The sequence below is a fragment of the Rhinopithecus bieti genome, unplaced genomic scaffold, assembly GCF_001698545.2.
Source record: "Rhinopithecus bieti isolate Rb0 unplaced genomic scaffold, ASM169854v2 scaffold_9690, whole genome shotgun sequence".
NCBI classification, from domain to species: domain Eukaryota; kingdom Metazoa; phylum Chordata; class Mammalia; order Primates; family Cercopithecidae; genus Rhinopithecus; species Rhinopithecus bieti.
This window is the reverse complement of record NW_016806622.1, coordinates 1,438,020-1,452,668: the sequence shown is the minus strand read 5'-3', so window position 1 is coordinate 1,452,668 and position 14,649 is coordinate 1,438,020. Positions and strand designations below refer to the sequence as shown.

At 37.3% G+C, this 14,649-nt stretch overlaps 1 protein-coding gene across 1 annotated transcript in view; it reads right to left on the bottom strand.

Annotated features, from left to right (window-relative positions):
- Window positions 1-5,771: 5,771 nt before the first annotated feature.
- CENPE (centromere protein E) overlaps window positions 5,772-14,649 on the bottom strand; it is a 91,520-nt gene continuing 82,642 nt past the window's right edge. The window contains 4 exon segments of the mRNA XM_017877094.1: window positions 5,772-6,283; window positions 8,728-9,014; window positions 10,743-10,926; window positions 13,993-14,125. Of these exon segments, the coding sequence (XP_017732583.1) occupies window positions 6,189-6,283; window positions 8,728-9,014; window positions 10,743-10,926; window positions 13,993-14,125 (699 nt within the window). The 3' untranslated portion in view covers window positions 5,772-6,188.

Genomic DNA, 14,649 nt, shown 5'->3' with positions numbered 1-14,649 from the left:
AAAACAAAAGTCTCGACTTCATAGCCTTGTTTGCCGCTAAGGGTGGCCAAGCAGCATAGATCTGGCCAATGAAATGCAGGTGGGAATTTCTGAGGAGGGCTTCCTTCTTAAATAGAAAAGTAAGCCCTTCTGAAAGGCTTTTAGCTTTTGCTCCTCCCTTTCTTTTTGCCTGGAATGAAGATAGGATGTGTGGGGCAGAGCAGCCTTTTAGTGAGTTCGTCTGAGGACAGAGGCACACATTAACGACACGGCCCAGCAAGAGAAGGAGCCTGTGTCCTCCATGACAGCCTCAAGGCAACAACTCCTCTGGACTTCTTATGTGAGGACAATAAACTTTAGACTAGTGTTTTTCAGGTTTTTTGTTACATGGAGCTAAGTGATTTCTAACAGTCACAGTGGATAAGAACAAAGACCGTGGCGTCAGAAAGACTAGAGCAAGTCCCATATCTTTCTCTCACTAGCTGAGTGAGTAAATCACTTAAATCTCTGAACCTCTCATGTTTCTCATCTGTAAAATGAAGGTAAAATAGCACGTACCTCAGGGATGTGGTGAGGAGGAACGACTAAGCCTATGAATCCATCAGCACAATGTTTGCCACACAGGTACTTAATACATGTTAGTGATTATTATGATGAATACATTTTTGGAGAAATTTAATTATAATGGATGGTAAAAGTTGCCCTTTTTAGTTCTTTAACAAACTGGACTTTCTGCATGTGTCCATACAAGGTCTTTGGTAAAATTGTCCCTCTTTGTTCCTTGTTTCAGCAACTTCTAACGCTGGCTCTAACAATCTGTAATCACATCTAGCTTTGCTCCTGCTTTACTAATAATGCCCTTTGACTTTTGAGGCCTTTGGAACAGACTATTTATGAGTATGAGAGTTCTCTAATCAAAGCCAACTCCAATGCTTTTTTTTTTTTTTTTTTTTTTTGAGACGGAGTCTCCCTCTGTCGCCCAGGCTGGAGGGCAGTGGCGCGATCTCCACTCACTGTAAGCTCCGCCTCCCGCGTTCACGCCTTTCTCCTGCCTCAGCTTCCCGTGTAGCTGGGACTACAGGCGCCCGCCACCCTGCCCAGCTAATTTTTGTATTTTTAGTAGAGACAGGGTTTCACCGTGTTAGCCAGGATGGTCTCGATCTCCTGACCTCGTGATCCGCCCGTCTCGGCCTCCCAAGTGCTGGGATTACAGGCGTGAGCCACTGCCCCCGGCGAATGCTTGTCGATGTAGCTTTCTTCAGCCTCCCTCTGTAATCTTCAGCAATAATGCTTACTTGATGATAACAGCCTGTCACATGGTATTGCACATACTTGCTTACCCATTTGTATTGTCAGCAGACTAAATTTCTTCAAGGGTGGGGACTATATGTTTTACTCCTTTACATTGTGATTAGGTCGTATTAAAAGAATATTAGTTGCTTGTTTTCTTATCTACAATACGAGTTCCACATTGGTAGTAGTGCCTTTCAGTGCCTAAAACAGTAATTGGCAGAGAGTAGATGCTCATTAAATATTTGCTGAGTGAATGGCAGTTTCTTAATAAGTTTCCTGAATATAATTCTGCCAGGCTCTCAAGACAATGTTTGTAATAGTTAATTTTAGGTGTCAACTTGACTGGATTTACGGATCCCCAGAGAGCTGGTAAGCATTATTTCTGCGACATCCGTGAATGTTTCTGGAAGAGATCGGCATTGGAATCAGTGAACTGGGTAAGGATCTTCACCCAATGTGGGCAGGCACTATCCAATTGGCTGAGGGCCCAGATAAAACAAAAAGGCAGAGAAAAGGTGAATTCTCTCTCTTCCAGAACTGGGACATCCATCTTCTCCTGCCCTTGGATACCTGAACTCCAACCAGATTCTCAGGCCTTCGGACTTGTACTGAGCCACACTTCTAGTTTCCCTGGCTCTCCAGCTTGCAGACAGCCTATGGTGGGACTTCTTAGCCTCCCCAATTGTGTAAGCCAATTCCTCTAATAAACATCCTCTCTCTCTCTCTCTCTCTAAATATATATTTATATATATTCCTCAACCTTCAATGGGGTTATATTCCAAAAGCCCATTGTAAATTGAAAATACTGTCAGTTGAAAAATGTATTTAATATACCTAATTCACTGAACATAGAGCTTAGCCGAGCCTACTTAAATGTGCTCAGAACCCTTGTTAGCCTACAGTTAATACAAAGCCTATTTTATAACAAGGTATTGACTGACTCTTGGAATTTATTGAACAGAGTACACTGAACAGTGACAGTTGTTTACTCGTGATCCCATGGCTGACTGAGAGCTGTGTCATGACGCCACTGCCCATGATTGCTAACTTGTGAAGAGATCAGAATTCAAAGTAAAGTTTACACTGAATGCGTATTGTTCTCACATCGTCCTAAAGTTGAAACATCGCAAGTTGAACCATGATAAGTTGGGGACCATCTGTATATATTCTATTGGTTCTGTCTCTCTGGAAAATCCTAAGACAGATTTTGGTACCAGGAGAGGTTCTAGAGGAGCAAAATTTTAAGGATGAGTTTCCTGAGTTGGTTTTGGAGTTCCTGGAATTGGCTCTCTAGTCTGATTAGATTTGAAAATGCTAAAGGCTCTACTTTTTATTTTTGAGATGGGGTCCCACTCTTGAACAGGTTGGAGTGCAGTGGCACCATCATAGCTGATTGCAGCCTTGAATACCTGGGCTCAGGCCTTCCTCCTGCTTCAGCCCTCCAAATTATTATTTTTTTGGTAGAGACGAGGTCTCACTATGTTGCCCAGGCTGGTCTCAAACTCCTGGTCTCAAGTGCGCCTCCTGCCTCAGTTTCCCAAAGTGTTGGGATTACAGGGATGAGTCACTGTGCTCAGTCTGGCTCTCCTTTCAATAGTACAGAGAGCACTGATTGTCCAAGAAATGAACTGTTCACAGAGGTATGCAAAATATCTGCATTGGATACTCCTAATCAACCACTTCTTAGAGGTGAGGCACTTAAGTGATTCTGTATATGTAATACCTTTTTTTTTTCGATACAGAGTCTTGCTCTGTCGCCCAGACTGGAGTGCAGTGGCATGATCTTGGCTCACTGCAACCTCTGCCTCCCGGGTTCAAGCAATTCATCTGCCTCAGCCTCTCGAGTAGCTGGGATTACAGGCACGCACTACCATGCCCGGCTAATTTTTGTTTTCTTAGTAGAGATGGGGTTTCGCCATGTTGGCCAGCCTGGTCTCGAACTCTTGACCTCATGATCCACCCGCCTTGGCCTCCCTATGTGCTGGGATTACAGGCGTGAACCACTGTGCCCGGCCCTGTAATACTTTCAAATATTTATGGAAAACTAAGAAATATACCAATGTTGATTGGCTGCTCCTAATATTGTTGGGCAAAGTTATTTAAAAAAATAAATAAATAAATAAAAAAAAGAATGACTTCAGGGATTCAAATTCCTGGATCAAGCTCCACATAAGTAACCTAAGAACTTCTAGGCGTGTCCTGAAAGAGGATCTTCTCTCCTGTAGACATGAGGCTAAAATTGCTGAAAATCAAACACCAGTCTTCATCATTTAATTGATGCAATTGCAAAAGGTGAACTCTGCCTCAGTGCGTCTACTGGTAAAATGAGCCAGTGACTGGGAGAGTGAGATTCTGTAAGTTGGGATGGGGACATGTGGGAAGACCCTGTAGCCAGGAACACTGAGCTCCATTTTTTTTTTCTTTTCTTCAGTTTCACCGTGCAGGCCAGGCTGGAGTGCAATGGCACAATCTTGGCTCACTACAACGTTGACTTCCTGGGGCTCAAGTGATCCTCCCACCTCAGCACCCCCGAGTAGCTGAATTGGCATATGCTACCATGCCAGGCTAATTTTTGTATTTTTTGTGGAGACGGGGTTTCACTATGTTGCGCAGACTGGTCACGAACTGCTAGGTTCAAGAGTCCCACACTAACCTCGGCCTCCCAAAGTGCTGGGATTACAGGTGTGAGCCACCACACCTGGCTAGTTCCTACATTCTGATATATATATATATTTTTTCTCTTTTTTTTTGAGATGGATTCTTGCTCTGTACCCCAGGCTGGAGTGCAGTGGTGCGATCTCAGCTCACTGCAACCTCCGCCTCCTGGGTTCACGCCATTCTCCTGCCTCAACCTCCCATGTAGCTGGGACTACAGGCGCCCGCCACCACGCCCGGCTAATTTTGTATTTTAGTAGAGACGGGGTTTCACCATGTTAGCCAGGATGGTCTCAATCTGCTGACCTTGTGATCTGCCCACCTCGGCCTCCCAAAGTGCTGGGATTACAGGCTCACTGCGCCTGGCCCTGATGAGTTTTTTTTACCAGCTGAAGTGGCCTCTCCAACCTCGTTGGAGACCTTTCCTCCTCTGTCTGAGGGTTAACCCTGCATTGCCTGAGGAAATAATAATGGCCTCCCCTGAGGCAGCTGCCAAGCAAGACAATGCTGATTCTCCTCAGGACCTACCCCACCAGCCCTCTATGCTCCTAGACCTGACTAGACTCAAGTCCCAGCAGATCCCTAATGTGAGGTACAAAGTGTGGCCCATGAGGAGCTGCATCACAATCAAAAGAACCACTTGAGTTTTCTAACTTATACCAGCCAAAAAATCTGAGAAAAATGTGTGGGAATAGATATTAAGGGTGTGGGATAATGGTGGCAGCAAAAGGGACACAGCTTATTTGAAGAAATAATGGTCACAAACTTCCCAAATTTGAGGAATAAAATGGACACCCAAATTCAAAAGTTAAAAATATTCTACTAGGCTGGCTACCTGACAACTAGTAGATTTTTAATGACTTTAATGTAGTTTTTTCATCCAGGTGAACTTAACCACTACTTTGGGTTACTTTTGTTCGGTGGAGAAGCAGACATAAAGAATCAAACCTCCAGGTGTGTTAGTGTTTTGTTTGGATAAGGGTGGAAAGCAGAAGACAGACTCTTAAGGTACAGGTCTAGGGGAAAAGATTTGAGGAAGGGATAGTTTCCCCTTAGTCCTAGTTAATTCCTTTGGTGGTATGTTAAGATATGGGAAAATATGCACTCCACAGACTTTAAAATACTAGATATGATGCAATCAATAATCTCTCCCTTTGACTGAATCTTACCAAAGAGCCAAGAATGTATTGAAATCACTTTACCTCTGTTCTATAACCTAATGCAACTTGTTTTAAGTGTTTTTTCAAAGTCATATGGTATAAAAGTAATATCAAATATCCTCTAAAGCCATAGTTCTTAGATTTTTACAGGATCACGGGCCCCTCTAAGAATTTGATAAAACAAAGGATAAACCCTAGTATCCCCTCCCCCAAAATAAATCCACACAAAAAAGTTCACAAAAAATTTCAAAAGTTTTACAGAATACAAGAAGCCCATCCATATATGCTTCATCTATCTGTGGGGACTCCAGGTTTAGAAAACTTGACTTTGATAAAAACTCTGGTACTGTTTCCTTATGTCTACAATGAAGAGGTAGAATAAATGATCTATAGGTTCCTCCAGGCTGGGAGTGAGGGGCAATGAAAAACAAAATCTAATAATAAACCAACCAATTTAGAGAGTTTGTATAGGGATTGGGATAGGTAGGTTACCAGGAATGTGAGAAAGAACTTCTGTGGTTATTACAGCAAAAGGAATATTAGAACTGGGAAGTTAAGAGGACATAGCCTCTGCTATCCTTTAAGAATTTAAATCCAGAAAGCTTGTGTGTATTTTCATAGCAAAATATTGAGTCAACAAGAGAGATTACCTCACCAAGAAACCATTAACATTACATAGAAAAGTGGTGATTCAGAACTACTAAACATTTATTGAATGTGTAAGGTATTAAAAATGTTTACAATTTTGTTAATAAAATGATGTTTTATATTAATGTATGTATTATGCTTTGGAATATGCTAAGTCATGTAGATAACTTTACATTTCTTTCAATAACTTTATTCTTTACAAAATATACAAATAAATAAAACAATTCAACTTTTAAAAGTATTACCATATGCAAGAAGAAGGTATTGCTATCACCATTCTAAATTACCACAATACATTCATTTCCTGTTCCCTTATCTTTCAACTCTAGTGGCAAAGTAAAGACTGAATTGAAATTAAGCTGCACTACGACATCATTACCAGGGACAGACACATAAACAAAGTCATTTCCAAACAAGGAATGCTGGACCTCCAGAGAAGTGACGAAGAGGAGTCTACTGAGTTTTGCACTCAGGCACATCTTTTCCTGAGGAGGCATGCCAAGGACCTGGCTGAGAATCCACGCTCTCTGCTCCTGCATTTTGTACCTCTGAGAAAGAAAATGGAAACATTAATCCTATTACAAAAATTTACACAAGAACCAAGCACAGCTGGAAGTGGAAAGGACGTTAAGGCAGGAGAGATGTGAAGAATGAAAAAGGGCAACATGGTTCATCATGTTTGGTCATGAAGATCGTGTATTTCACCTTAGAGTTGGAGAAGTTGACTCCCCATTTTGTCCTAAAATGAACTATTAGACAAACCGTAGCCAAACTGAGAATAAAGTTTTATTTGGAATTCTTCAACTTGAAATTCAAAGTGAATCAAACATGGACTGATTGAGTTTTCTTTCATCCTGTTTCTCAAAATAAATGGTGTGCTAAATAGTATTTTAGAGAATATTTAGTCATCTTTGGAAAGCTTTCTGTGAGCCTTTAAAAAGGACTTTAGCTGCATCTATTTGCTTATAAACAATATTTATTTTACAATTATTATATTTATAAATCTAGTATAACTGGTCTTAGCAATTACCTTAGTTTGTTAAGGTAATTTAGATTACCTTTTATAATTAAAAGTAAAAACTCACATTTACTTTTAAAAGACTGGTATTAATTCAAGCTGGGACTATCTCATTTAATTCTAAATTGGTCAGTTTTGATTTATGTATTCTTCTAGGCTACTCTTTTATTTATCTAAAACAGTACCAGAGAGATCCATATATTAAAAAAGGACTCAAACATTTTTATTTGCAGTTTGATGAATTCACATTATGCATATACCTCTGGCACCAGCAGACAAAACCAAAAGGTGATTACAGCTGGGTGCGGTAGCATGCACCTGTAGTCCTTGATGTTTAGGACTTGCTTGAACCTAGGAGTTCAAGGCCAGCCTGGGCAACATAGCGAGACAGTTCCATGCAAGTGTTAGCTAGCTAATAGAAGGTCCTTAAATGTTTGTTAAATACTATTTCATGAAGAGAATATTTCAAACTTTTCTTGTTCCAAATGTTTCTGTACCTACCTATCTCCCTAAGAACACTTTTAGACTGTCAACTTGATCTAATTTTGATATAGTTGATGAGAATGGATAGATTTTTTCTTAATCACAAAGTAGAGGTTTATAAACTCTGGCAAATATTGCTAAAAGTTTTAAATGATTTGGCAACTGCCTTTCTTAGTGTACAATTTTATTGCTTTAGATTTCTACAGTTGCATAACAGGGTACCTCTGGTAGGGTAGCTGCCTACCAGCTACACTGTCACAAAGGGCTATGCACAATAGATGCTACGTGGTGAGAAAGACTACAAGAAATGCCATGTTACAGTTTCTCCTGCAAGTCCTCCCACTTCTGTGGACAACCTCCATGCAGAGCTGGGGTAATCCTTGATACTTCCCCACTCCTTTGTTCAATCAGGTGCCTGGTGTTGCTGGTTTTACTCCAAAATCTCTCCTGTCGGTCTACTTCTCTCCATCTCTACTCCAAGTCCACACTACCATCATGTCTTGTTTAGACAACTGTCAAACTCCTGCTCCTACTATTTGCTGGTCACCTTAGAGACGAGGTGATGTTTTCAAAATGTGTGACTCACATTCTCCTGCCATTGCTTAAGATCTTTCCAAGTCTTCCTCTACACAATAAATGAAAAAATTCCTTTATATAATTTACAAAAGTCCAGCATTTCTGGCTCTTAATTCTCTCTTTGGCCTCACTGACTTCACCTACACAAGCTTGTACTCACCGTGCTCTGACCACACCATATTTCTTTCAACTCTCCCCTGGTCATGCTCCCACCTACCCTAATGCTGTTGCTGTTCCATCTGCCTGAGATGCTTTTCCCTCTGCTCTTTGTTAAGATAACTCATGTTAACCTTTTATATCTGATCTCAGTTTCCTTCCTCAATATTCCTCAAATACTTATTATATTCCTCATAGTCTTTTGTAGTTGCACTGCTTGAATTTCTTTTTTTTTTTTTTTTTTTAAACCACTTGATTACTGTCTGTATCTTCCATCAGAATTAAGCTCTATGAAGGCAGGGACCAAGTCTGGTTTTGCTTATCAATGTGCCATCAGGATCTAATCCTTAACACATAGAAGGGGCTCAAAACAATTTTGCTGATCGAATAAATGAATAAGTAAATGATTCGTCTATTATCTGGCTTGGGTAAAGTAAATATAATGCTATTGGATATTCTGGTCTATTGAATTGATAAGACTTTTCAGTAAAAGTTGCTTTTTAGGGTAGTATCTTCATGTCCTTGAGAAAGTTGCTTGTCTCTCTTTGGACAAAACTAAGGGCTTAAAGGGTAGACTGAAGACTTCACTTGGGGTAAAAGTGAATTGCACTTCATTGCTATGCCTTGGAGAAACCAACTTTCTTACACAGAGTCAGCAAATGAAGCCTGACATTGTAGCTTACTTGACTAAATCACTAATCGACTAATAAGTTCCAACTGTTACCTTCTGATTTTAAAGTAACCAGTATATTTACTTACCTGGACAAAGACCTAAATTTGAGTTATCAAAATAGCGAACTGGATGAGGTGATGGTAAAGACTTTGATCGGCTATCAAAAAACCAAGATTTTGGTGATTCCTTTGGCGTAGGATCATGTAAATTCCGTTCCTTGCATTGAGAGGGTGTAATTTGTTTCTTTTTAGAAGCTGTTCCAGTCACTTTAGGAGACTTCGGAGAATTCTCACAAGTTACTTGTTTGTAAGTCTCTCTTTTAAGTGTTCTTTCCTTCCAAGTTTTGACCTCATTGGAAAGATGCTGATTATTGCTTAAATGTGGGGGAAAAAAAGAGACACTGTAAGACTTCTTGATTCTTAAGATGTATTCACATTTATATTTAAAAATTAAATTGTGATGAAATATATATAACATAAAATATAACATTTTATCACATTTACATTTTAATTTCAACCTCATGCTTCCTGTTTTGACTATTTCCAAAGTTCAGAAAACAAAATGGATCTATATCAATTGAATAATGTAGTAAGTTTCCATGATCATGGAGTCTTGAAAAGAAAGTTCTAAGTACATTAGGTTTTCAAATAAATCAATGATATAATCCAGAGTGGCTTATCTATTGATGCTTTGCCACAATAATTTGATAAATTAGTCTCCTGGATAGATGAATCTTTGATGTACCTTTCTTACTGTAAAAGAAAGATTACACTGTGCTCTTCTAGTTACAGTGCTGCTTCTTACAGGAGATGCCACCAGCATTTATCCAGTTCCTCCAGAGAGAAACCTGGGAAGCAATCCTAGAGACCTCACTCTCTTTCATTTTAACAGTCATCCAAGTCTCTTGATACAATCTCATCCTATCTATCAAATTCACTTCCTTGTTTTTATCCCTATTGGAGCCAAGCTAGTCCATACTAAAATTATGTTTTGCCTGAATTACCATAAACACATTCTAAGATTGGGTCCCTCCATAATGCTCTAGCAGCCAAAGATGCTATAAGATTTCATCAGGCCACTAGCTTAAAACCCTCCGGTGCAGGTAATCCTGCCATTACATTTAGGATACCACTCCATATTCTTCAAAATGAACTATAAGGGTCCATGTAATCTGAATTCATTTACCTCTGGCACCTTGTCTTGCACTTTATTCTGTCTCATTCTCTATACCCTGGCCACACTGGATGTCTTTCAGTCCCACCAATTAGTTATTCTTCTTCACTCAAAGACCATGAACATGTTGTCCCCTGGCCTGGAAAACTTACCCTTCTTCTCTCATCTAGCCTAATTCCTATTCATTTTTCATATGTATTCTGATATAGGCATACCTTGGAGATATTGCAGGTTTGGTTACAGATCACTGTAATAAAGCAAATTGCAGAAATCTTTTGGGTTCCCAGTGTATATAGTAGAAAGATTAGTGCAATAAAACGAGGTATGCCTGTTTGTTGGCTTCTTGATCAACCAACCCTCTACCCCTAACACCTAGATAATGTTGGATTTCTCTTTCATAATATAACCCTTTTATAATCTCCTTTTTGTTTTTGTTTCTTTTTTAATAGCTTTCATGGCAAAGAGTCATTCGTAAAATTATTTAACCCTTTTTTTCCCTACTGTATCACAGTAGAGTGCTTGGGGAAAAGATTCTAATCTTCCACTGTGCTAGAAGCCAAATAATTTGTTAGATCTGTTTATAAAGTAAAAACCCTACAATAATGGACGTAAGGAGTTCCTAAGTAAAGCCTCACTGGCTTGGGTATATGGACTTGTGGTGTATTTCAGCTGCCCCCTCAAAGGTCTTTGTTTCTTCCCTGTTTCTTGGCTTGGTTAGGAATTGTCAGTTGATAGACAGCAAATACTGGAATAGTGTACCCATATTCTCATTTTTTAAAAAAAGACACTTATTACATGAGCTCTAAAAATTACTTTCCCCATAATGACTGAAGTGTTACCACCTGCAAAAAATATGTGCATATACCATGTCCCTACATATATGTAATAGCCATAAGCATACTATCTGTATCATGTAAGCAGATCTTACCTTAACAAGTCATTCTTTTGCTTTATTAGCTGTTCATTTTGCTGCTTTAACTTAGAAATTTCCTTTTCTAGCCTTATATGTTCACTTTTCAAAATAAGAGCTTTTGTGTTTTGTACAATGCCGCTGCCACCTCCACAAGTTAAGGGTTTATTTGAAGGCTGAGAATCAGTATGTTCTGATATCACTGTGGGAGGAAAATACACAAATAGGTGATAATTTTAATTGTCTCCAAAGTTCAAAATAAAGGAAATACTATTAAGTACAATAAGCCATTATAGAGACCAAAACACCTCAAGTCTTGTTTCCCTGGAAGTCACCCTTGACTTCAGCCTTCTACTGTACTCCCTGTTTATCTGACCAACCATCAGTTCTATGCCTCTAGGATCCCCCTCCACCAATTTCACTAATATATCCCGATCACCAAGATCTTTCACCCGGACTGCAGCAATAGCAATCCTCTCCACTTACAGCTGTCCTTTGTTGATCTATATTTTCTACATCAGTTTTCCCCTGGAGGGCTTGTTACAACACAGTGCATGTGTGGCGGGGAGGTGAGGTAGGGTGAGAGGGCCACCCCGTCATTCAGTGCATTATATATATTCAATACATATTATTAACTAAATATATGTTAGGATAATATTGAAGCACATATTAAATATTCTACACTATGTGTGTAAAGAGACTGTTTTGTAAATTGTAGGCAAAGTTGCATAAAAATGTGAGATAGTTATGAAGTGGATTAATCCACTAGGTCACTGGGAATTCACAAAAGAGGGATAGTGTGTGTGTGCAGGGCAATTCTTGATGTCTATTTTATTTTGAATTCATCTACATTATGTACCTGAAAGTCATCTACAAATCAAGAATAATTATCCTCAACCTTCTGAAACAAAGAATCCTCACTTCTGTTTTTACCTCTTTAAGTTTCTTGGTAGGTGCTGTGGTTATCCTGTAACAGATACTAGGGAAATTTAAGCTACAATAGGTACTAGACAACACCTTAACACGTTTAGCACCATTTTTTTTTTTTTTTTGGAAATGATACAATAATACAAGCAAAACTAGCAGATATCTTGTTTTGCTTAGTATTTGAAATTTTCAATGTGCTTTTACCCACAACTTTTGGTTTGATCTTTATGTATGTGTGTGTGTGCGCGCGCAAGTATATAAATAAGTGTATATGTATATATGCTTTTTTAAAAAAGACACTTATTACATGAGCTCTAAAAATTACTTTCCCCATAATGACTGAAGTGTTACCACCTGCCAAAAATATGTGCATATACCATGTTCATATATGTGTGCGTTTAACTATATATGTGTGAGTGTGCATATATATATGTATATACACTTATATGTATCCTGTAACATGTAATATATGGAATTCTATATATTCTGTAAATATATACAAGTAATATATATTGCACATTGAAAATTCCAAAAACTAAGCAAAACAAGATATCTGCTTGTATTATATATGCTTATATATATAAGTGCTTATATATATGCTTATATATATATAAGTGTATATAAGTATATACACTTACATATACATGTGCATGCACAAATATGTATACACTTATATATGTATATATAAGTATACTTATATATACTTATATATACATATACTTACATATACATGTAGTTATACATATATACTATATGTACTTATAAGTATACTTATACTTATTATAAGTATATATACATATATACACTTATATGTATACATATATACACTAAGTATATATACACATACATATATATACTTATAAGTACATATACACATATGTACATATAAGTACATATATAAGTACATACACATATGTGTATATGTACTTATAAGTGTATATAAAAGTGCATATATAAGTGTATATGTACTTATAGGTATATATAAGTGTGTATATATACTTAAGTATATGTAAGTGTATATATATGCTTATAAGTATATATAGGTGTATATATATGTATATATGTGTGTATATATACTTATGAGTATATATAAGTGTACATATATATAAGTATATATTAGAAAATCCTTCACAGCAGTTCTGTTTATTCTGTTTTTTCTCCTGTAAAAAAGTATATATAAGGAGGCATTAGGAGATATACCTAATGTAAATGATGAGTTAATGGGTGCAGCACACCAACATGGCACATGTATACATATGTAACCTGCATATTGTGCCCATGTACCCTAGAACATAAAGTATAACAACAAAAAAAGAAAGTGAAAAGACAACCACAGAAATGAGATAAAATATTGTCACATCATATATCTTGTATGTGACCTGCATCCAAAATATGTAAAGAATTCTTACTACTCAATAATAAAAAGACAACCAAATAAAATAAGTATGTGAGTATATAAGTATACTCACATATACATTTAAGTATATATATACACTCACATATACATGTAAGTATATATACTCACATATACTTGTAAATTTATAGTATAAGTATATATACTTATATATAAGTATATATACTTCTTATATATAAGTATATATATGTATATATACTTATAAGTATGTATATAAGCATATATATATATGCCTATAAGTTAGAAGATCAGATGCTAACCCCATGATTTCACATAGCCATTTAGATCTGCACCTGACTTAGTTCAGTACTTGTTCTACTGCACAGCTATCTCAAGTACTGTTCAAGCATTCCTTCTTTTCAAACAGGACAGACAGAATATGAAAAAAGGTAGTTTGAGGAATGCATATATATTGAGAAATTTGACCAACAGATCTAAAAAGCATATCTCAGATAAATTTCAAAGACCTTTGCAAGTAAATATTAACTTGGTATTTTTAGTTTCAAGAACAAACAGAATAGTATTTATTTTACTGCACACCAATTATAACTTATGAAATGTATACAATTAAAATCTATGAAGACGTGTTTCATTTTATTGGGAAGCATAATTCTACATTGATATAGTATAAGTCATTCCTTTATTGCCTGAAGGTATCTTCACTAATAGGTAAAGATTTGACAATACAAAAGCAGAGTTCTTATTTTTCAAGAATCTATAATGGATAAGCATCTAAGATTACAACAAACTAAGATGTCACAAGATATCTGGAAATACGGTTCCAATAAATTCATTTAAAAATACATTGGCGGTCAACTTCTGTTTATTCTCGACTGTCACATACTACATAATATTAGTCTTCAAAGTCTGTTGTGTGTTGAGAAGTAAAATTTAAAGGATCTGAAAATATCTGCATTTTCTACTTACTTGAGGTATCTTGGGCCTGTTGACTTCTTCTGAGATTTTCTCTCAATAGCCTTATAACTTCCTTTTGATATTCTACAGTGGCTTTTGTAGCACTGATTCTAACAAAACAATAAAAGATGTAAAAGTTCAGCAACTAATTTTTTACAGGAGAATAAACAGAGGTACTGTGAAGGATTTTCTAATACATCACATTGACATAATGCCCATAAGTGGCAGTAGATAAGCCCTCATGGTAACTCTCTGGTGCCATGTGCCTTATGGCATTAATGCCATCAAACTAGAAGCATTCTGCTTGGGTGCAGGGACAGTCTGGTTTTCTTATATTGAGAAACCCCAGTTCTTCTGAAGCTTCTGGAGGCCTAATTCATTGGATATTGAACAAAATTATAACTACCTAATTATTTTTTACCATGGGGTCCTAGAAATATCTTGAAGGTATAAGGAGCATGAAAGAGAAAGTGCAGCTTTATTGCTATATGGTCAGGAAAGCAAACCCTGACTGCAGCTCTGGTCTAAGATGCTACAAAGGTCAAATTCTGATCACTGTTCTCTGGTAGAAAGAGACATTTTATGAGAGTTGCTAGTTTAGGCATTAATCAGCAATGATAAATTATGACTTTCTGCCTTTCTTAATGACTATGAATGTATCTGTATCTG